Source organism: Pseudophryne corroboree, chromosome 5, assembly GCF_028390025.1.
Source record: "Pseudophryne corroboree isolate aPseCor3 chromosome 5, aPseCor3.hap2, whole genome shotgun sequence".
Classification (NCBI taxonomy): Eukaryota; Metazoa; Chordata; class Amphibia; order Anura; family Myobatrachidae; genus Pseudophryne; species Pseudophryne corroboree.
Window position 1 is genome coordinate 122982029 of NC_086448.1, and position 19000 is coordinate 123001028.

At 44.3% G+C, this 19000-nt stretch overlaps 1 protein-coding gene across 5 annotated transcripts in view; it reads left to right on the plus strand.

The window, feature by feature from the left end:
• The first annotated feature begins 11864 nt into the window (after window positions 1–11864).
• The window catches only part of ACBD5 (acyl-CoA binding domain containing 5), a 117788-nt gene continuing 110652 nt past the window's right edge, over window positions 11865–19000 (plus strand). Inside the window, exons 1-3 of one of the 5 annotated variants that reach the window (XM_063921675.1) lie at window positions 11865–12013; window positions 15847–15969; window positions 16953–17073. In XM_063921675.1, the coding sequence (XP_063777745.1) occupies window positions 15894–15969; window positions 16953–17073 (197 nt within the window). In that variant the 5' untranslated portion in view covers window positions 11865–12013; window positions 15847–15893. The other 4 variants (XM_063921673.1, XM_063921677.1, XM_063921674.1 and 1 more) reach the window with 4 other exon arrangements.

Genomic DNA, 19000 nt, shown 5'->3' on the forward strand with positions numbered 1-19000 from the left:
TAACCCAGCTGGGGCTACAGTGTTGAAAGATCCATTTTGCCTCAAGTTGTAACAACTTTTTGTTACGATCACCCCCTCTTATCAGCGGGGGGACATGGTCTGTCAATTTATATCGTAATGAGGCCATGGAATGTCGTAGCTCTTCGAAGTGCCTTGCCACAGGCTGTTCGACAGTCTTGCCTTCAAGAGCTTGTCTTATAGCTGACCTGTGTTGGGCTGCCCGCTCTCGAAAGGCACAACAAGTTTTGCCTATGTAGGCAAGCCCACAGGAACACTTTATGAGGTATATCACATACTTTGAGGTGCAAGTAAGTACATGCTTCATGGGAACCTTTTTTTTCAGAGTGAGGGTGCATTACCACCGTTCCCATCTCTAAATATCGTCACGTCGTACATTCTATACATTTGTAAGAGCCAGGTAAATTACTCAGGAAGTGTGATCTCAATTTCCTTCCATGTTCCATCACGTCATTATGTACTAGCCAATCCTTCAAATTACGTCCCCTCCGGTGACAGTGCAATAGTTGGTACTCATTCAACGCAGGCAATAGTTTTTTGGTTTTCACTATGGGCCATAATGTCCTTGAATTTTTTTTCACTATCGTACTTGCAGTGTTAGGTGGTGATTAATGGAATCACTATTTTAGAGGATTTTGGTTTGCTTAACGGACATTGTTGGCGATTTAAGTTAAGAGCTTTTTGTTATGCCTTCTCCAAATCGTGTCTCAGGTATACCCTTTGCAGATATTTCAAGATCATCTGATCTATTTCGGCTACCTCATCATCCTGATTGCTGATAATCCTTTTAATTCGGAGAAATTGCGAGAAAGACAATCCTTTTTTAATTGCCACGGGATGGTACTTTGTGTGTGTAATAATGTGTTCTTATCAGTGAGTCTAGTTTCCAAAGCGTCACCCTTCCTGGTGATGTAGACATCTAAATAATGGATCATATACGTATTGCTTTCAAAAGTAAATTTTATATTGGCGTCCATTAGATTACTCATGAGGCAAACAGGTCAGGAAGACTTAGTTTTATAAAGTGCACCCGAGCATCAAGGATAGGCCTCAATCCGCCAGTCCAACTTCAGGTGAAGCTTTGTTTATTCCTATTTTTATTTTATCAGAAATTGTAATCGCTTGTGTGACTATTGAACTATTACAGTACCAGTAAAAAGTTTGGACACACCTTCTCATTCAATGGTTTTTATTTATTTGAATTATTTTCTAAATTGTAGATTAATACGGAAGACATCAAAACTATGAAAGAACACATATGGAATTATGTTGTAAACAAAAAAGTGTTAAACAAATAAAAATATGTTTTATATTTTAGTTTCCTCAAAGTAGCCCCCTTTTGCTTTGATGACAGCTTTGCACACTCTTGGCATTATCTCAATCAGCTTCATGAGGTAGTCTCCTGGAATGGTTTTCCAAGATTCTTGAAGGAGTTCCCAGAGGTGCTGAGCACTTGTTGGCTGCTTTTCCTTCACTCTGCGGTCCAACTCATCCCAAACCATCTCAATTGGGTTTAGGTTGGGTGATTGTGGAGGCCAGGTCATCTGGTGCAGCACTCCATCACTTTCCTTCTTGGTCAAGTAGCCCTTACATTGCCTGGAGGTGTGTTTGGGGTCATTGTCTTGTTGAGAAAAAATGATGGTCCCAGTAAGCGCAAACCAGATGGGATGGCATGGCACTGCAGAATGCTTTGGTAGCCATGCTGGTTAAGTGTGCCTTGAATTTTGAATAAATCACCAACAGTGTCACCAGCAAAGCACCCCCACACCATCACACCTCCTTCTCCATGCTTTACAGTGGGAACCACACATGCAGAAACCATCCACTCACCAAAGACATGGCAGTTGGAACCAAAAATCTCAAATTTGGACTCTCCAGACCAAAGTACAGATTTCCACTGGCCTAATGTCCATTCCTTGTGTTTCTTGGCCCAAACAATTCTCTTCTTTTTGTTGTTCATCCTCAGTAGTGGGTTCTTCACAGCAATTTGACCATGAAGGCCTGATTAATGCAGTCTCCTCTGAACAGTGGATGTTGAGATTTGTCTGCTACTTGAACTCTGTGAAGAATTTATGTGGGCTCTAATCTGAGGTGCTGTTAAGTAGAGGTTACGAAGGATGGTAACTCTAATGAACTTACATTCAAAGTTCTTGAAATTTTCCATATAGACTGACCTTCATGTCTTAAAGTAATGATGGACTGTCGTTTTATTTTTGCTGAGTTGAGTGGTTCCTGCCATAATATGGATTACAACAGTAGTCAAATAGGGGTGTCCACTGTGTACTAACCCTACCTCTGTACAACACAACTGATGGTCTCAAACACATTAAGAAGGCAAGTAATTCCACAGATTGACTCTTGACAAGGCACACCTGTTAATTGGAAACCATTCCAGGAGACTACATCATGAAGCTGTTTGAGAGAATGCCAAGAGTGTGCAAAGCTGTCATCAAAGCAAAATTGGGATACTTTAAGGAATCTAAAATATAAAACATATTTTGATTTGTTTAACACTTTTTTGTTTACAACATAATTTTATATGTGTTCTTCCATAGTTTTGATGTATACCGAGAAGGGGTTGGTCATTCCGCACCAGTCTTACACATTTAGGTGTGTAAATCAAACCAGTATTACATAGTAACATAGTAACATAGTATCTGAGGTTAAAAAAGGCAATTGTCCATCGAGTTCAACCTATTTGTGGTCTCCTATGCATGATGATTTGTCTAAAATTTTTGACTGATGCTGAAGTCAGCCGTTGCATTTTATCCCTTTTTGCAGTAACTATAATGCGTGACTATGCACCATAACCCTGGATATCCTTATCCATAAGGAATTTATCTAACCCATTCTTAAAGGTGTTGACAGATTCCGCCATTACAACTTCCTCAGGCAGGGAATTCCAAACACGTATTGTCCTTTTGTTTTATAAAGAGAAAATCTCTGATGAAAGCCTGGTGGTGCACCCAGAGTCAGAGAGGAGACTAGAACAATTCATTGACAGAAGACTCTTGTGTGGGTGCACTCTTATGTATGTTTAAGTAATTATGAAAGATATTAAAACATAACGTTTATTATAAGCAACTAAAATAAATTCAGTATCCACTCATCCACCATAGAATCAATATGCAAAAGGCCAAACAAAAAACATAAAAGAAAAGAAAAAAACCACATTGGTAAAATGTGAGAAATGTTCTGGTTAGTCTGTATCAATATTAGACTGGCATAGAGATGTAGACACAGTCGTCTTACATCAATCTTCTGCCTTACCAGCACAAGCAGTGCTTGTTTTAATGGGACCTGAATAGGTCATATATATATCGGTCCTCATATATCAGGATTATTTTATCTATACATATAATTAATACATATAATTCTCAAGGGTACGTCTGTGTATCTTTCTAACACACATTAGATATATCCAGGGGGCCTTCAAGGGATAGGTCAAAGATTGGAAGGAAGAGGCAGTGGTGATCCTGCTGTTGGTATTGAGTCAGGATAAATCCCAAGTTACTAAACTGGGTATTCTCTGAGGGTCACACCACAGATACTGACCCAGTCCATCACCGTTTTGCTTCCAAGATCAGACGAGATTGGGCTCTTGCGGTGAGGTATGACAGTAAAAGACGGACATGATTAGCAACTCACCAATGAGAGTGCACCTAGTATTTATATTTTAGGATAGAAAGTTGTGGATCTACTGTCTACGTTAGACCAAGGATTAAGAATTAATCCCTGGAATCGTAGATGAGAGTCCACAGAATGAGTAAAGGCTTGAAAGAGGAGAGACAAACAATACTTATCGTCTAGGGTGTATTCAATGCATGGATTATGCCACACACAATAACCGTGTCCCTGAGCAGAAATCAGATCAATTCATAAAGAAACATGTAAACAGGGGACAGTATACAGTTGTCCTCTTTCCATTTCTGGGATCAATTGCACAGTGTATTAGGGCATGTCGACCGATATCACCATACATATGCCTTAGGGGACTCGGACGCTCGCATTTGTAAAGCACGGTATTTTCCACCGCCTCCCGCTAGCCCACCATTCCCATTATACCTTAGGGAACTCAGACGCTCATTTACTGTACATGTATTTTAAAAGCACGGTGTTTATACATTGTACTGTACATTCTTCCTTTTACACAATTAGTTGCGTCTCCATAGGTCACCATATTTTTTCACCGCCTCCCGTTACGCCTACAGTATTAACATTACAGTCGTCACTGACCAATTGCCAGAGCTGTAGATCAATCCGTCGCTATACTGTACGATCGAAAGTACTGGATTAGTGGAGCATTAGCCACCCAGTGGTGGAGATGTGTATTGCATGCTGAGTATCTAGAATCGCCTCAATGCGCCTGCCTGTGATTAAACTCAGCTATCACCTTAGCGTGACTAAACGTCCATCTAGGCGGAGAATCGGTCAAGATAAAGGTGGCTACATCTGTACCTCATTTAATCTGCATTTTAGTCAATCCCTGGTATCATATGCAATTACTGCATCTACAACCTGATTACCATACAATCAATTTCATAGAAAGGCATGTGGAGAAAAACCACACATTTATTCTCTTTCATATGTGAGATTGTCTGTACAACAGATTAAAACATATAAGCGGGCATCACCATAGCTCAATCAATATACAATTCATCAATTAATAGAGCACAGTAAATATGATATCATAGGAGACCGTTGCCCCTTTTGTGCCTCTATATTCTCTGTGGATACTGAATTTACTTTAGTTGCTTATAATAAACGTTATGTTTTAATATCTTTCATAATTACTTAAACATACATAAGAGTGCACCCACACAAGAGTCTTCTGTAAATAATTTGTTATAGTTTTGATGTATTCAGTTTTAATCTACAACGTACAACTTTGAAGTTTTTACTTGGATTAAAAATTCTTAATCTTATTTCTGTTATTTGTGTTTTCCAAACCCAAAGCCTCGAGAAGTCAGGTTACCTAATTTTTAAGTATTAATAACTTTGTGTGTGGGTGAGAGCAGACGCTTGCCCTGGGCATGGTCCCTTAAAGTCGCTCAGCTTGGCTGTCGCAGCGACTGGTACTTCTGCTGGTGGCAGTTACTGCATGGATTTATCACACATGCTAAGGTAATCAGTCAAGTGTCACAGGTAGAATTCTCAGATTGGCATATCTGGAGAAGAGCCGCTACAGGATCGTGACAAACTGGATTAATCAATCTCACGTGGCCATCAAAGTCTACTTGCGTGCCAGCCCAGATCAGGAAAGAGGATAAGGCCTTTAGATAGACCTGGATTCTGCAAAAATAAGCGTTGATCCACAACCAGCATATATGCATTGGCAAACGCAGGGACCACATTGCTCCCCATAGCACAACCCAGATGCTGCAAATAAATCTGTCCATCAAAATTAAAGAAATTGTGGGTAAGTGTCTTTTCCAGTAACATCAGGAAAAACTGTAAATCAGGACCTTTATAGTGGATATTGGGGGTCATTCCGAGTTGATCGCTCACTAGCTATTTTTTGCAGCGCTGCGAACAGATAGTCGCTGCCTATAGGGGAATGTATTTTTTCTTTGCAAGCATGCGATCGCACGTGCAGCCAAGCACTACAAAAAAGTTTTGTGCAGTTTCTGAGTAGCTCAGAACTTACTCAGCCGCTGCGATCACTTCAGCCTGTTCTTGTCCGGAATTGACGTCAGACACCCGCCCTGCAAACGCTTGGATACGCCTGCATTTTTCCAAACACTCCCAGAAAATGGTCAGTTGCCACCCACAAATGCCCTCTTCCTGTCACTCTCCCCCATGTGAAGTTTGTAGAGAGGTGGAGAGTCTGAGGGGGAGAGGTAGGGAATTCCAGAGAAGTGGTGCAGCACGTGAAAAATCTTGGAGGCAGGAGTGGGAGGAAGTAATCCGTAGGCAGGAGAGTCGGCGTGCATTAGCAGAATGAAGAGGACGGGTGGGAGTGTAAAGGGAGATAAGGTCAGAGATGTAGATAGGAGAGGAGTGGGTGAGGGCTTTGTAAGTGAGTGTGAGAAGCTTGAAATGGATTCTGAAAGGGAAGGGGAGCCAGTGAAGGTCTTGTAAGAGAGGAGAGGTGGACGTAGTGTGTTTGGTGAGGAAAATGAGCCGGGCAGCAGCATTGAGGATAGATTGGAGTGGAGAGAGGTATTTGTCAGGAATGCCAGTCAGGAGGAGATTACAGTAGTACAGTCTTGAGATGACCAGTGAGTGTATAAGAGTCTTAGTAGCATCCTGGGTCAGAAAGGGTCTGATAATGGAAATATTTTTTAAATGATAACGGCAGGTTTGTGAGAGGTGCTGAATGTGTGGTTTGAAGGAGAGGGAGGAGTCAAGGATTACTCTAAGACAGCGTACTTGGGGGCAAGAGGAGATAGTAGTGCCATCAATAGATAATGAGATTGTAGGAGGTGAGGTTATGCGGGAGGGAGGAAAGATGAACAGCTCGGTTTTAGACATGTTAAGTTTAAGAAAGCGCTGGGACATCCAAACAGAGATAGCAGAGAGACAGTTAGCGATACGAGTGAGGAGAGCAGGGGAGAGGTCTGGAGAGGAAATATAGATTTGAGTGTCATCAGCATAGAGTTGATATTGGAAACCAAAAGAACTAATGAGCTTACCTAGTGAGGAAGTATAGAGAGAGAAAAGAAGAACAAGGACAGAACCTTGGGGTACACCTACAGTTGCCAAATACACATGTCCCCACAGTTCTAGATATGCCCCCACTGTGCCAGATACACATATTCTGCCACGTTGCAGATATGCCCCTATATTGCCAAATACACATGCCCCCACAGTGCTAGATATGCCCCCTCGTTGCCAGATATGCCCCCAAAGTGCCAGATATGCCCGCACAGTGCCAGGTACACACATGCCCCCATGGTACAAGATACACATATGCCCCCATGGTGCTAGAAATGCCCCCACAGTGTCAGATACACATATGCCCCCGCAGTGCCAGATATGCCCCTATATTGCTAAATACACATGCCCCCACAGTGCTAGATATGCCCCCACTGTGCCAGATACACATATTCCGCCACATTGCCAGATATGCTCCCACATTGCCAAATACACATGCCCCCACAGTGCTAGTTATGCCCCCACTGTGCCAGATACACATATTCTGCTATTTTGCAGATATGCCCCCACAGTACCAAATACACATGCCCCCACAGTGCTATATATGCCCCCACAGTGCCAGATACACATATTCCCCCACGTTTCCAGATATGCGCCCACATTACCAGATACACATGCCCCCATGGTGCCAGAAATGACCTCATAGTGCCAGATATGCCCCCACAGTGCTAAATATGCCCCCACAGTTCCAGTTTAGATATTTTTACCTGCACGTTGCCAGGGGTTTCATGCGCATTGCCAGGGATCTACAGCATGTTGCTATGGGTTTCATGTGCGTTGCCAGGGGTTTCCTGCTCGTTGCCAGGGATCTCCTCCGCGTTGCCAGGGGTTTCCTGCGTGTTGCCGGGGGGGGTCCCCTGCGAGTTGCCAGGGTCTCCCGGCCGCTGTTCCATTAAAGTATGGGAGGGTGTGTGTGGGCTGCCGCTTCAGTATTTATAATTCTAGACCCCGCAGTGGATTGAGACGCACTGGGGGCTGCGGAAGCGCTTCCGTACATTACAGTGTGGAAAAAAAACTTAAAATGCCCACCGTCGTTTATCAATATCTACAAATCCATCATTTTATCTCCTCTCTTCAATTATCATACCCACTACCGGTTCCCTCTCCTCTTGAGAGACTCTGCATTTATAGCCCCACTGATAGAGGCACTATTTCTCTCTTATATAAATCCATCCTGAATTCCGAACCTCCCCCTCTTGAACCGCACGAGCTGGCTTGGGAATCAGATCTTGGGCAACGCCTTGAAGAAGGGGAGTGGGACACAATTTGCGCCTCACTCGCGCGATGCACCATCAGCGTGGCTATTCGCGAGAACTCATACAATGTATACACAAGATGGAACTTAGTACCGGACCATTTGCACAGAATCTACCCCGACGCCTCCAACCTTTGCTGGAGGAATTGTGGCCAAGTTGGCGCATTCTACCATATCTGGTGGTCCTGTCCAATTATTACTAAATACTGGGCAATGGTCTGTACGCTCTTCACTCAATTAATCGATCTGATAGCGCTTCTCTCACCCGCTAACCTTCTCCTTTGCGCCCCACCCGACTGCATCTCTAGAGACTCGCAAAAACTGACCCTCCATATCTCTTGCGCTGCCAAATACCAAATAGCACGTAATTGGAAAAGCCCCGAAGCACCTAACCGCCAAGCACTAATGAACAGGATCTGGTTTATCGCAAACATGGAATACATCACCAGCCTCCAACACAACACGGTACGAAAATTCCACTCTATCTGGCTCCCCTGGTACAGGTACCATAATCACCCCCTCCCAGGTCTGCACTAAATATGGGTCCCGATTAATAATTAACAATTACTATTGCTCCTCTTTATCTCCAACCCCCCTTTTTTTTCTCCTTTCCCCCCATCTTCCTTTTTACCTGGCCCCCGACTCGTAGAAGGATTCTTTTCCCTTTCTCTTCCCCCTCCTCATCTTTTGATCTTTTTTCTTTTTCTCTCCCGTTCCACCTACTATGCTCGCCCGTCTTGCTAAATACTTTTCAACTTTACTACAACACAGATATCACCGGGCTCACACCCTTTTTATTTATTTTCTTTTATTATTTCTTTTATTTTTCATATTCTATTTTATTATTTACAAAAAATTATTTTGATGTTATATCTCAAATCTCCAGGCTAGGTGATGTACTACTATATACTCCCCTACTTTTATTATTTTCTTGGAGAATACCTGTTTTTTTCTGTTGGCCTTCCAGCTACATGTTTACCGATTATATTTCTCTCATACTGTCTCATGCTGTAATGTATGCTTCTATTTCCAAATAAAAATTCATGATTTAAAATGCCCGCCGTCGGGGAGACAGGTGTTAGAGGTCAAATGTGACTTCTAGCATCTGTCTCCGCCTTGGCGGCAGCCATTTTTGGTGGGGTTTTTTACATTGCAATGTATGGAAGCACTGCCATAGCTCCCAGTGCATCTCAATTCACTCACTGCGGGTGCTGCGGCGGCTAGAGCAACTGTGTGGGGGCAGCGGCTGGTTTCGTTTGGGCCCCTTGATAGCGGTGGGCCCCAGCGCAAGGCATACCTCCCAACATGACCCTTTCCAGGAGGGACAGAATGCTCTGCTCCTGGACTTCCCTATTAATTTATGATTGCCATCACCTGCTTTGAACGGGTTACTGCAGGCATGTCCAAACTGCGGCCCTCCAGCTGTTGTGAAACTACACATCCCAGCATGCCCTGACACAGCTTTAGCATTCTCTGACAGCAAAACTGTGTTAGGGCATGCTGGGATATGTAGTTTCACAACAGCTGGAGGGCCGCAGTTTGGACATGCCTGGGTTACTGGATAAGAAAGGTGTTTCAGCACAGGTGATGGCAATCATACATTAAGAGGGAAGTCCAGTAGCAGAGCATTTTGTCCCTCCTGGAGAGGGTCATTGTGGCCGGACAGCCCCTGGTGGCCACATGGACAATGGCGGCCGTGGCACTGAAGGGGTTAACTCCTAGTGCCTGGCGCCTTTGGGAGGACAATGGGCGCTTGGCGACACTTTTAAACTGTGCACTGGCACTACGTGCCATCTTTCAATGTATTGTAGGCGCTAGGCGCCGGGTATTTAAGTATGTAAAATGCTTTAAAATATGTTTTATGACGTGTTTTAACATGTCATATCTCATGCTCTAGGCACAGTGGTAGGATTGCACATTTACAATGCATGCAAATGCCAGCACTTAGAAGGAATGTGTAAGTTATTTTGTTTCTAAAAGGCTTTGAGAATTGTTCCATACCTCCCAACTGTCCCGATTTTCGCGGGACAGTCCCGTTTTTTGAGGACTGTTCCACCCGCGGGTCGCAGTGTCCCACGGTGGGGGGGGGGGGGGCAGTTGGGAGGATCTGTCTCTTGCTGCCCTGCTTAGCAGAGCAGTGGTGAATAGCCGCTGTTTGCATGAGCACAGCGTCTATTCATTGGAGTCAGAGGGAGAAGGGGCATGCCAGCGGCTCATAGAGCGCTGGGCATGCCCCCTCATTGATGAAAACTGGGGCGTGGCTTGCAGTTGTGGGTCCTCCCGCGAAGCCATGCCCACTTTTTGTATGCCACGCCCCTTTTCGGTGTCCCTCCTTCTAGAAATGAAAAGTTGGGAGGTATGTTGTTCTTCAGCAACTTGTACATAGCAAGTCATATGTTAATTGTCCTAGCTAAAGCATACCCTCCAACTGTACCTTTTTAATAGGTACAGTACCTTTTTTTTATGGTCTGTACCGATTTTTAGCTCTTCAAGCTCCCATTGAAAGTATAGGAAAAGAGGTGTGACCACGCCCCCTTTACATGTGACCACGCTCCTTTTACTACTTTGTACCGATTTTTATGTGTAAAATGTTGGAGCGTATGCTAAAGCAGGGTGTCGATTAGCAGGCCTTTTGGTGGGCAAACATTTTTTTTTCAGGTACAAACGAAGGTTTGGAAAGAAGACTGTGCTTTCAGCATCTCCTGTGGTGTGATAACTCAAAAATGGTTTTGCATGGAGACACAAGAGGCCTGTGAGCTTCCAGTGTTTATACCAACTACATTCTGCTGTGAAAATCTTGCTGTATGCTGTTGCCCCTAGCAATAGGGAAGAGTTCTCTTTAGAACTATTGCAAATAAAGATCTTCTGCCTAAAGACGACCATTTCATCTTGTGACCTGCAGGGCTAGGCGAAACCTAGCTCCGTTCACCGGCTGTCCAGAGTGTAACCAGCGTCTCCAAGCTCCGCCTTCGGCCTGCTACAGTGCTGTGCTTGGGCAAGCAACGTTTGGGGATTCGGCAATACCACACAGGTGTGGTAAGGCGGCGTGTCGACGCATGCAGGGCAGAACCGTGGTTCCAGACGCCACGGCAGGTTAGGAGTCTGGTGGTGGCAGCGTAAACCCGCCCACTGCGTAGTGGGTGGAGTCAGTAACAGGCGGTTACTGACGGTAAGCGGGAATCCCCTATGTGGCCAGGTCTACGGGACCGTCCGGTCAGTCATGTTGGGAGGTATGCATATATATATAAATAAATAAATACATATATACTGTATATGTGTGTGTACAATATATAGATGTTCTGTTTGTTTGTGAGACTCCGAGTCTTAATAGTTCCATACCTCCCAACATGACCCTCTCCAGGAGGGACAGAATGCTCTGCTTCTGGACTTTTTTCTTAATGTATGATTGCCATCACCTGTGTTGAACAGGATAATGGATAAGAAAGGTGTTACAGCACAGGTGATGGCAGTCATACATTAAGAGGGAAGTCCAGTAGCAGAGCATTCTGTCCCTCCTGGAGAGGGTCATGTTGGGAGGTATGTAGTTCTGTTGGAAGTATACAATTCATCCTTTATACATACCTCCCAACATGACCCTCTCCAGGAGGGACACAATGCTCTGCTACTGGACTTTTCTCTTAATATATGATTGCCCTCACCTGTGCTGAAACACCTTTTCTTATCCATTTACCTGTTCAAAACAGGTGTCGGCAATCATAAATTAAGGAAAAGTCCAGAAGCAGAGCATTGTGTCCCTCCTGGAGAGGGTCATGTTGGGAGGTATGCTTTGCATAGACTCATGAGCCTACGGGTGTCAATAAAGTTGTTGAAATCTTGATCACAGGTTGCTGAATACGCGATCGATGTTCCCTAAAACGAAGGGTGTCAATAAAGTTTATTGCTACTTAAAAAAAATGTCCTTAGTGATCACGCGTTGCCTGGTCCGGGAAGTCCCCTGAGGACTACACTTCCCGTGAGGCTGTGCGGCGGGGTCTGACAGACGGGAGGCAGCAGGATGACGGCTCCGGGGTCTGCAGGTCTGCTGCACACAGGTGACCGGTCCCCTCTGCTGTGATAAGCTGGGTGAGGGTGCAACTGTGTATCCCCCATAGTGTCTGTGCGCAGCTTCCTGTGCTGGGCCGCACGTCACTCCGACCTTTGTATCCAGGAGCAGGTGACATGACCCTGCTGAGCCCCTACATAAACAGTCACTGTCCAGCTGCTGGAGCGGCCAGGGAGCCCTGCTAATGCTTATGTACTATCCACTCACTGTGCTCAGGCATATAGCTGTGTCTGCAGGTAAATCAGTATATACATAGATCAGTATATGCCATGGGCTGCTTGGTTTATTATATGGACATAAATACACCTCCTATACTTCTATGGGTACGTATATGTGTGACTGTGGGCCAGGTTAGGGGTTGCAGCCTCCATATTATGTGGCTGTAATTGTCGGAGAGTGGATTATGGGTGTATGCTGGGACTTATGGTCCACCTACGTCTTGAGTCCGTCATTTCTGGGGATCAGTTCTTATAAGGAGTTGAGATGTTCCTGTAACGGCAGTTTGTGTTCCTTTGCTCTATGGCAGTGTTTCACAGTTTGGTTTCAAATCTGCGCTTACTGTATTTTTTGTACTTGTATGTCCGTGTTTTGTGCAGACCATAAGCCTTAAGGTGCACTGTGCCAGTTTACAAATAACCAATAATAATATTACATACAGATGTAGCCATGTTCCTCTTACTGCGATGCGGCACGTTACATCAATGCTGCATGGCCTGCCAGTCTGCAATGGAAGCGATCGCCGGCTGCGGATAGTTGCAGTCTGGCATGTCACGCAGCAAGCCGTGTTGCAGAATGCTGTATCGCAGCAAAGAGGAGCATGGCAACATCTGTATATCTTACTATGTGGAAATGTACCCCAAGCACACTCTGTGTAAATCTATTCAAAGTCACTCCCAATGTTTATAAATGTTTTAAATTGGGTCATTCTAATTTGTTTTAAATATGATTTATTAATTTGTAATACATTAAAGGACAGCTAAATCCTAACATGGAAATGCTCATATCAAATAATTGGTTATACTTAAATCCTGTTTTCCACTTCACTTCCATTGAAAACTATCAAGTATTAATTCCCTGCAGGCATCTTAACTGCTTCCCACATATTTAGGGACGGTAGCGTCTAGTTTACCTTCGTGGAGAGGACCTTTCCCATAACCCTCTGGGTCCATGTCACAATCTATTTGGAATAGTAAAGTGTGGCGAGCGTCCAATGCTGCATAGAAAAAAAATATTCCCCAAACGAACAGAGAACGAGGAAGACATTTAGGTGCCGTAAGGGTGGAAGTTCTCTCCTGCCCTCTCGTTTTGTCATGTCCAGGTCCTTAGCATGAAGGTAACATAGATACAACCGTTTAGGGACACTGTCCTGATGGGATCTGATACCAGTCAAAAAGGTGAGACTGAAATCCTAGGCGTTACAGTACATAGCTGGCTCTTCAGCATGGTGACACAGTGGTTATAATTTCTGCCTCACAGCGCTGCAGTCATGAGACCAGACCACTATCAGAGTGTAGTTTGTGGGCTTATTTAGTGTGCTCTGGTTTCCTGTCATGCTTCCGAGACATACTGGGGAGAATTCAATTGTTTTTCCCCACGGCTGCCACTAGATGGCGGCCAGTAAAGCAATTCAGTTGTTGCTCCTTTCAGGTGGATTAGCCGCTTAGAGACCCATTTCTTCTTGCAGCTCCCCCTGGACCCATTGGTAGTGATTCAAATGTTTTTTTGTTGCTCTAATCGGGAGCCCATTACTATTTAAGTGCCCGAATAGACTGGGTTTATCGGTGAAGAGCCGCTAGCTTGTCTAAAGTCCTGCCCAAGTCCCATTTGGGAACCTAAACCGCGGACTGTTAGCACATTTCTTCTCGCCACCTCAGGAGACATCTATCAAGTGTGTCTCCCACTGTTCATGGGTGCCCAATCGGAGCATCAATTGAATTGCTTCATTTTGCACCCCCTGGTGATAGCCGCAGGGAAAACAATTGAATAATCTGGATAATATATATATATATATATATATATATATATATATATGTGTGTGTCAAGGAATTTTGTCTGTAAGCTCTTTGGGGACAAGGATTTTTGTGAATGATTGTTCTTTCAGCACTGCGGATTATGGCTGGTGCAAAGTAAATAAGTAACACATTTTAAAATATTCAGCTCTAATACACAGCCATATCTATCATATAGGTATACAATTAGTTATTTATTTGAAATACATACAGCAAGCTGGTGGTCAGGATGCCTGCAGTCGAAATCCCGTCACTAGAATCTCGACGCGCAGCCAAAATACTGGCGCAGAAACTCAGACATGAGTCAAAATGCCGACACTGGAATCCTGACCGTCAGCATCCTGATCGTAAGTATGACAGGGACTCTTAGGTTTAGGCCGTGGGTGGGGGGTTAGATTTAGGCACCACCAGGGAGGGTTAGGCTGCGGGGAAGGAGGGGTTAGGCTGTGGCAAGGGAGGGTTTGGGTTAGGCATCCCTTGAGGAGGATTATGGTTAGGCTGCGGGGGAGGGAGGGTTAGGCTGTGGAAAGGGAGGGTTATGGGTGGGGGGGTTGGTGGGGCAGGTAATTATACGATTATATTTACCTCACCCCTGTCAGGACCTTCTCAATTAGGATGTCACTGTTGGTCATATGACTGCCAGCATCCCGAATGCCGGTACATGGTATCACACCTGTTTATTATAGTAAGTTCAAATATTTCTTTATCCCTTTTACCTGCCTGAGGTGGCCCTGCAGGATGTGTAACCTAGGTTACAAGACGCTGCCCTATGCTGTGCACATTGGGATTTATTCAATTTCAATATTTAAATTGTGTTCGCTTTAGATCCATCCTTTCTTACAGCAGTTTATAAGGTGCTCTAGGAAAGTGACCTTTAGATTTACTACAGTCTTGTAAATTGAATGATACACTTTTATTCGACTTAAAAACACAATAAAATATAATATTACATATATCAGTTCATACATACAAAATATCCAAGCAAAGGGGCCTTCATCAGGAAACAGTATGTATCTCGATAGCAAAGTCCCCCTACTGTGTCAGTTTAGTTCCAGATGAGTATAATCCTTCAATAGTTTGAACTTTAAAACGCTAACGAGCAAATTGAGAAGATCTTCTACAGCACAAAGTACTGGCAACGTGAATGTCTGTGGCAATGATTTCACAGATTAAATGCACCAGCCAATCGTAAGCAGTAAATCTGGGACAAACAGTCCCTGTATGTGGCAATATTTATTCCCAGTCATGTGATCCTGACAGAATCCTAGGCATTCCAAATGCCCCGGAAACTAGAACGACAATCATACTGCATAAAGTAACATGACGCTGTGTGCTTCCTAGTCATGGTGATGTAATTCTATCTACTTTCACAGACAACAGTAACTGCGCTGGAAACAGCATTAGGCAATAGTCAGTCATAATAAACACACATCTATCTGTCTGCCGCATAACCCACTTCTATTACCACTACTTCAACTTAACGAGCAGTAATTAGCACTTCAGTGAATCAGTTATCAGCTCATAGCACTTACATTTGTGGCTATCTGATTTTCCAACCGGAAAGTACATGAATAAAATAGATTGTGGCATCTAGTTATCCCAACTCAAATAGTGAAAGATAGTCCCGTCTGTGGTGTAAAATGTTAATTTTAGGTACAACCACTGTGAGAAACAAAAAACTAAAGCAATATCTCCAGGTGGAAATCTTGAACCAATTCTTAGATTATTTTTATTTTTGGCTGTTCTCTTGTATTTGTTTGTTTGGCATTTAGCTGTATCAATATTATACCTTTTGTAGTCTATGGCACAGGTATAATGTCGGAACTTCTCTTTATGTGATGCAGATTTCTGATTTCTCTGGATTTGTTTTTGTGGTACCCCTTTTCATAATATGGCAGACACAAAACCCCTTCACCAAACAAGATTCGAAGCCGCTGTGAGCGTTATCCAGAGCTTGCCCAAGAATGGTAAGAAGCAATCAATTAATAATTCTCCTTTACTGCTCAACAAATGAAGTATTCCACAGAATTATACAGCGGGGGAGAGAGTTATGGCTGGCACGTTTGTGTCTTAGGGGCGCTAATTCAGCATGAATCGCATTTGTAAAGCTACTCGCAGGCAGCTTTGCAAATGTGATCCTTTGCAATGCAAATGCATTAGGAGGTGTTACACACCTTGGCACATTTGTGATCCCATCGCTGCGACCTCGTCGCACCGCACACTGCCAGCTGAGTAAGCCTCAGCTTACTCAGACTGGTCGTCGCGGGGCGGTTTGTGAGGTCAAGGAAACTGTTTTACGATGCAGTCCTTGGCCTCGCCGCTCCTGGAAAACAGGGTCAACACGCCTCTGTTTCCGGCAACGCAGCCCACCCCCGGCACTCATAGGCATTTCACAATACTCTGATGCAATCTTAGGACCGCATGCGCAGTTTCCAGATTATCGGGAAACTGTGCTGAGGATCGCAGGAGCGATCCATGCGGAATGACTTCCTTAGAACGGATATTTTTCTTGATAAATGTACATTTAAAGGTTAGTTCAATTAGCGGCAAGTTTGTGATACCTCTGGACTCGTGATTTCTGTTTGTAGCCACATATGACTGTGAACAAAAATCCACAAATCTTTGGCTAGATCAGGCCACAAGAGTGGCCATCGCTGGTGTTTCCACACCATTACAACAGCAACCCCCCCCCCCCCCCCCCCCCATTGCAGCTAATCAAATTGACCCCTTAAAGTCAATTACTTAAATTATTTGTCCTCTTCCTAATTCCATTCTGTATGTAATGTCCATTTTGGACCAAAGCTTCTCTCATGCAATGAGATCACAGTTCTTTAAAAGTCTGTTTATCATGACGAATTGGCGACTTCAAAGGTTGTTGGGTCTAAGAATTATTTTATAAAAATGTAAAAAAATAAATAAATAAAAAACAAGTTTTGTGATTTGCTTTTAGGCTCTTTCCAGCCATCCAATGAAATGATGCTGAAATTCTACAGTTTTTATAAGCAAGCAACACAAGGACCATGTAATATAGCAAGGCCTGGATTCTGGGATCCTATTGGTAGATACAAATGGTGAGCCATGAAGCTGTGTTTTATCTATAATAATGGCCCGCACTATGGGGCAGCTAAGGTCTGTACTGTGAAGTCCTGCATTAGTTTATTGCGTGATATTGCCGTTCCATTCAATTAGAAACAGCTTTGCGCTGATGTTGCGCAATTTGCAGTGTGTGACCTATGTGAAGTGTATGAAAGAGTGGGGAAATCATCCAGGACCACCCAAAAGCTGGCATATAAGCAAAGTATCGGAGGGCTGGTATATGGTGTTAAATAATAGATTTTTGCAAATTTATATAAATAATGGAAGAATGATTGCCAGGAAGTGTATTTCAGTAAATGACAGTGTCTACGGTATTTTGGGGAATTTCTAAGTCTGTATCTAAAAGCTGGGGGGAGGGGCGACACTGGCAACTCCCACTTGCAGGTTCAGTATCCCCTTTCCAATCAGTCCAGCACCTCAACATAGATATCTCACACCATTTAACCTAGAGTTTTCCAGACTCTGCCATTACAGTCCAGGTTTCAAGGATATTCATGCTTAAGCGCAAGTAACCTACAGTAAGTAGTACCTCAGTCAGTTAGATTAGAATGTGTGCACAAGCATGGATATCCTTAGAACCTGGACTGTAATGGGGGAATTTGGGAAACTCTGATTTCTCATACGTCCTAGAGGATGCTGGGGACGACATCAAGACCATGGGGTATAGACGGGATCCACAGGAGACATGGGCACTCTAAAGACTTTTCATTGGGTGTGAACTGGCTCCTCCCCCTATGCCCCTCCTCCAGACCTCGGTTTTAGAAATGTGCTCAGGTCGACTGGATGCACTCTGAGGAGCTCACCTGAGTTTCTCTGAAAAGACTTATGTTAGGTTTTTTATTTTCAGGGAGATCTGCTGGTATCAGACTCCCTGTTTCGTGGGACTGAGGGGGCAGAAGCAGAACCAACTTCCTCAGAGTTTCATGGCTCTGCTTCTGGCTGACAGGACACCATTAGCTCCTGAAGGGAACTGAACGCTAGCCGTGTCTAGATGCTCACTCCCACAGCACGCTGTCACCCCCCTCACAGAGCCAGAAGTCAGAAGACAGGTGAGTATGAGAAGATTGAACTTCAATCAAGTAAGTGACGGCTGAAGTGCGACGCGACTAGCGGGAGCACAGCGCGCCATTGCTGCCCACACACACAGGCACTGCAGGGTGCAGAGCGTAGGGGGGGGGGGGGGCCTGGGCAGCAAAATACCTCTATAAACTGGCTAATAGGGGGCATAAGATGCCCAGGCACAGCCCTACCCCGGCCAGTAAAATATTACAAACAGTCTCTGAGGTAAAAAGGGCGGAGCTTCTTCCTCAGGCAGCCAGCACACTGCTCGGCACCATTTTCTCTCTCTCCTCAGGCTGCAGAGATATAGCTGGTCCTCCTCCACTTCTGACTACAAGTATTCAAGGTGTAAATAAGGGGGGCACAAAGCGATTTGAGTGCTTTACAAATGTGTTTTACTGTGTAAAGAGCGCTGCATGTCAGTGGGCATTCTGTGTTCACAGACATTAAATACAGGCGCTGGGGTTGTGAGCTGGCTGCTCCTATACTGTGTCCCTCTGACAGATTTTACTGTGGGTCTGTCCCCAAATAAGTCCCAGTGTGTCTGTGAGTGCTGTACAAGTCTGAGGCAGGGAGTTCCTCCCTGGAGGAAGCCATTTTAGGGACACAGAGTTGTAATGTGGTGGCGCTACCGGCACACCAAGAGCCTGCATGGGTGAAAGAGCTACGTGACAGTATGCATCTGATTAACCGTAGATTGGATAAGTCTGAATCTAAGGCTGCATGCTGGAGAAAATCTGTGGAAGATGTGATTTTTCAGGATGCTGTTATTCCTTATGCAGGCGGCCCCTCTGGGTCACATAAGAGACCATTTGCAAATGTTGTAAACACTGATACCGACAC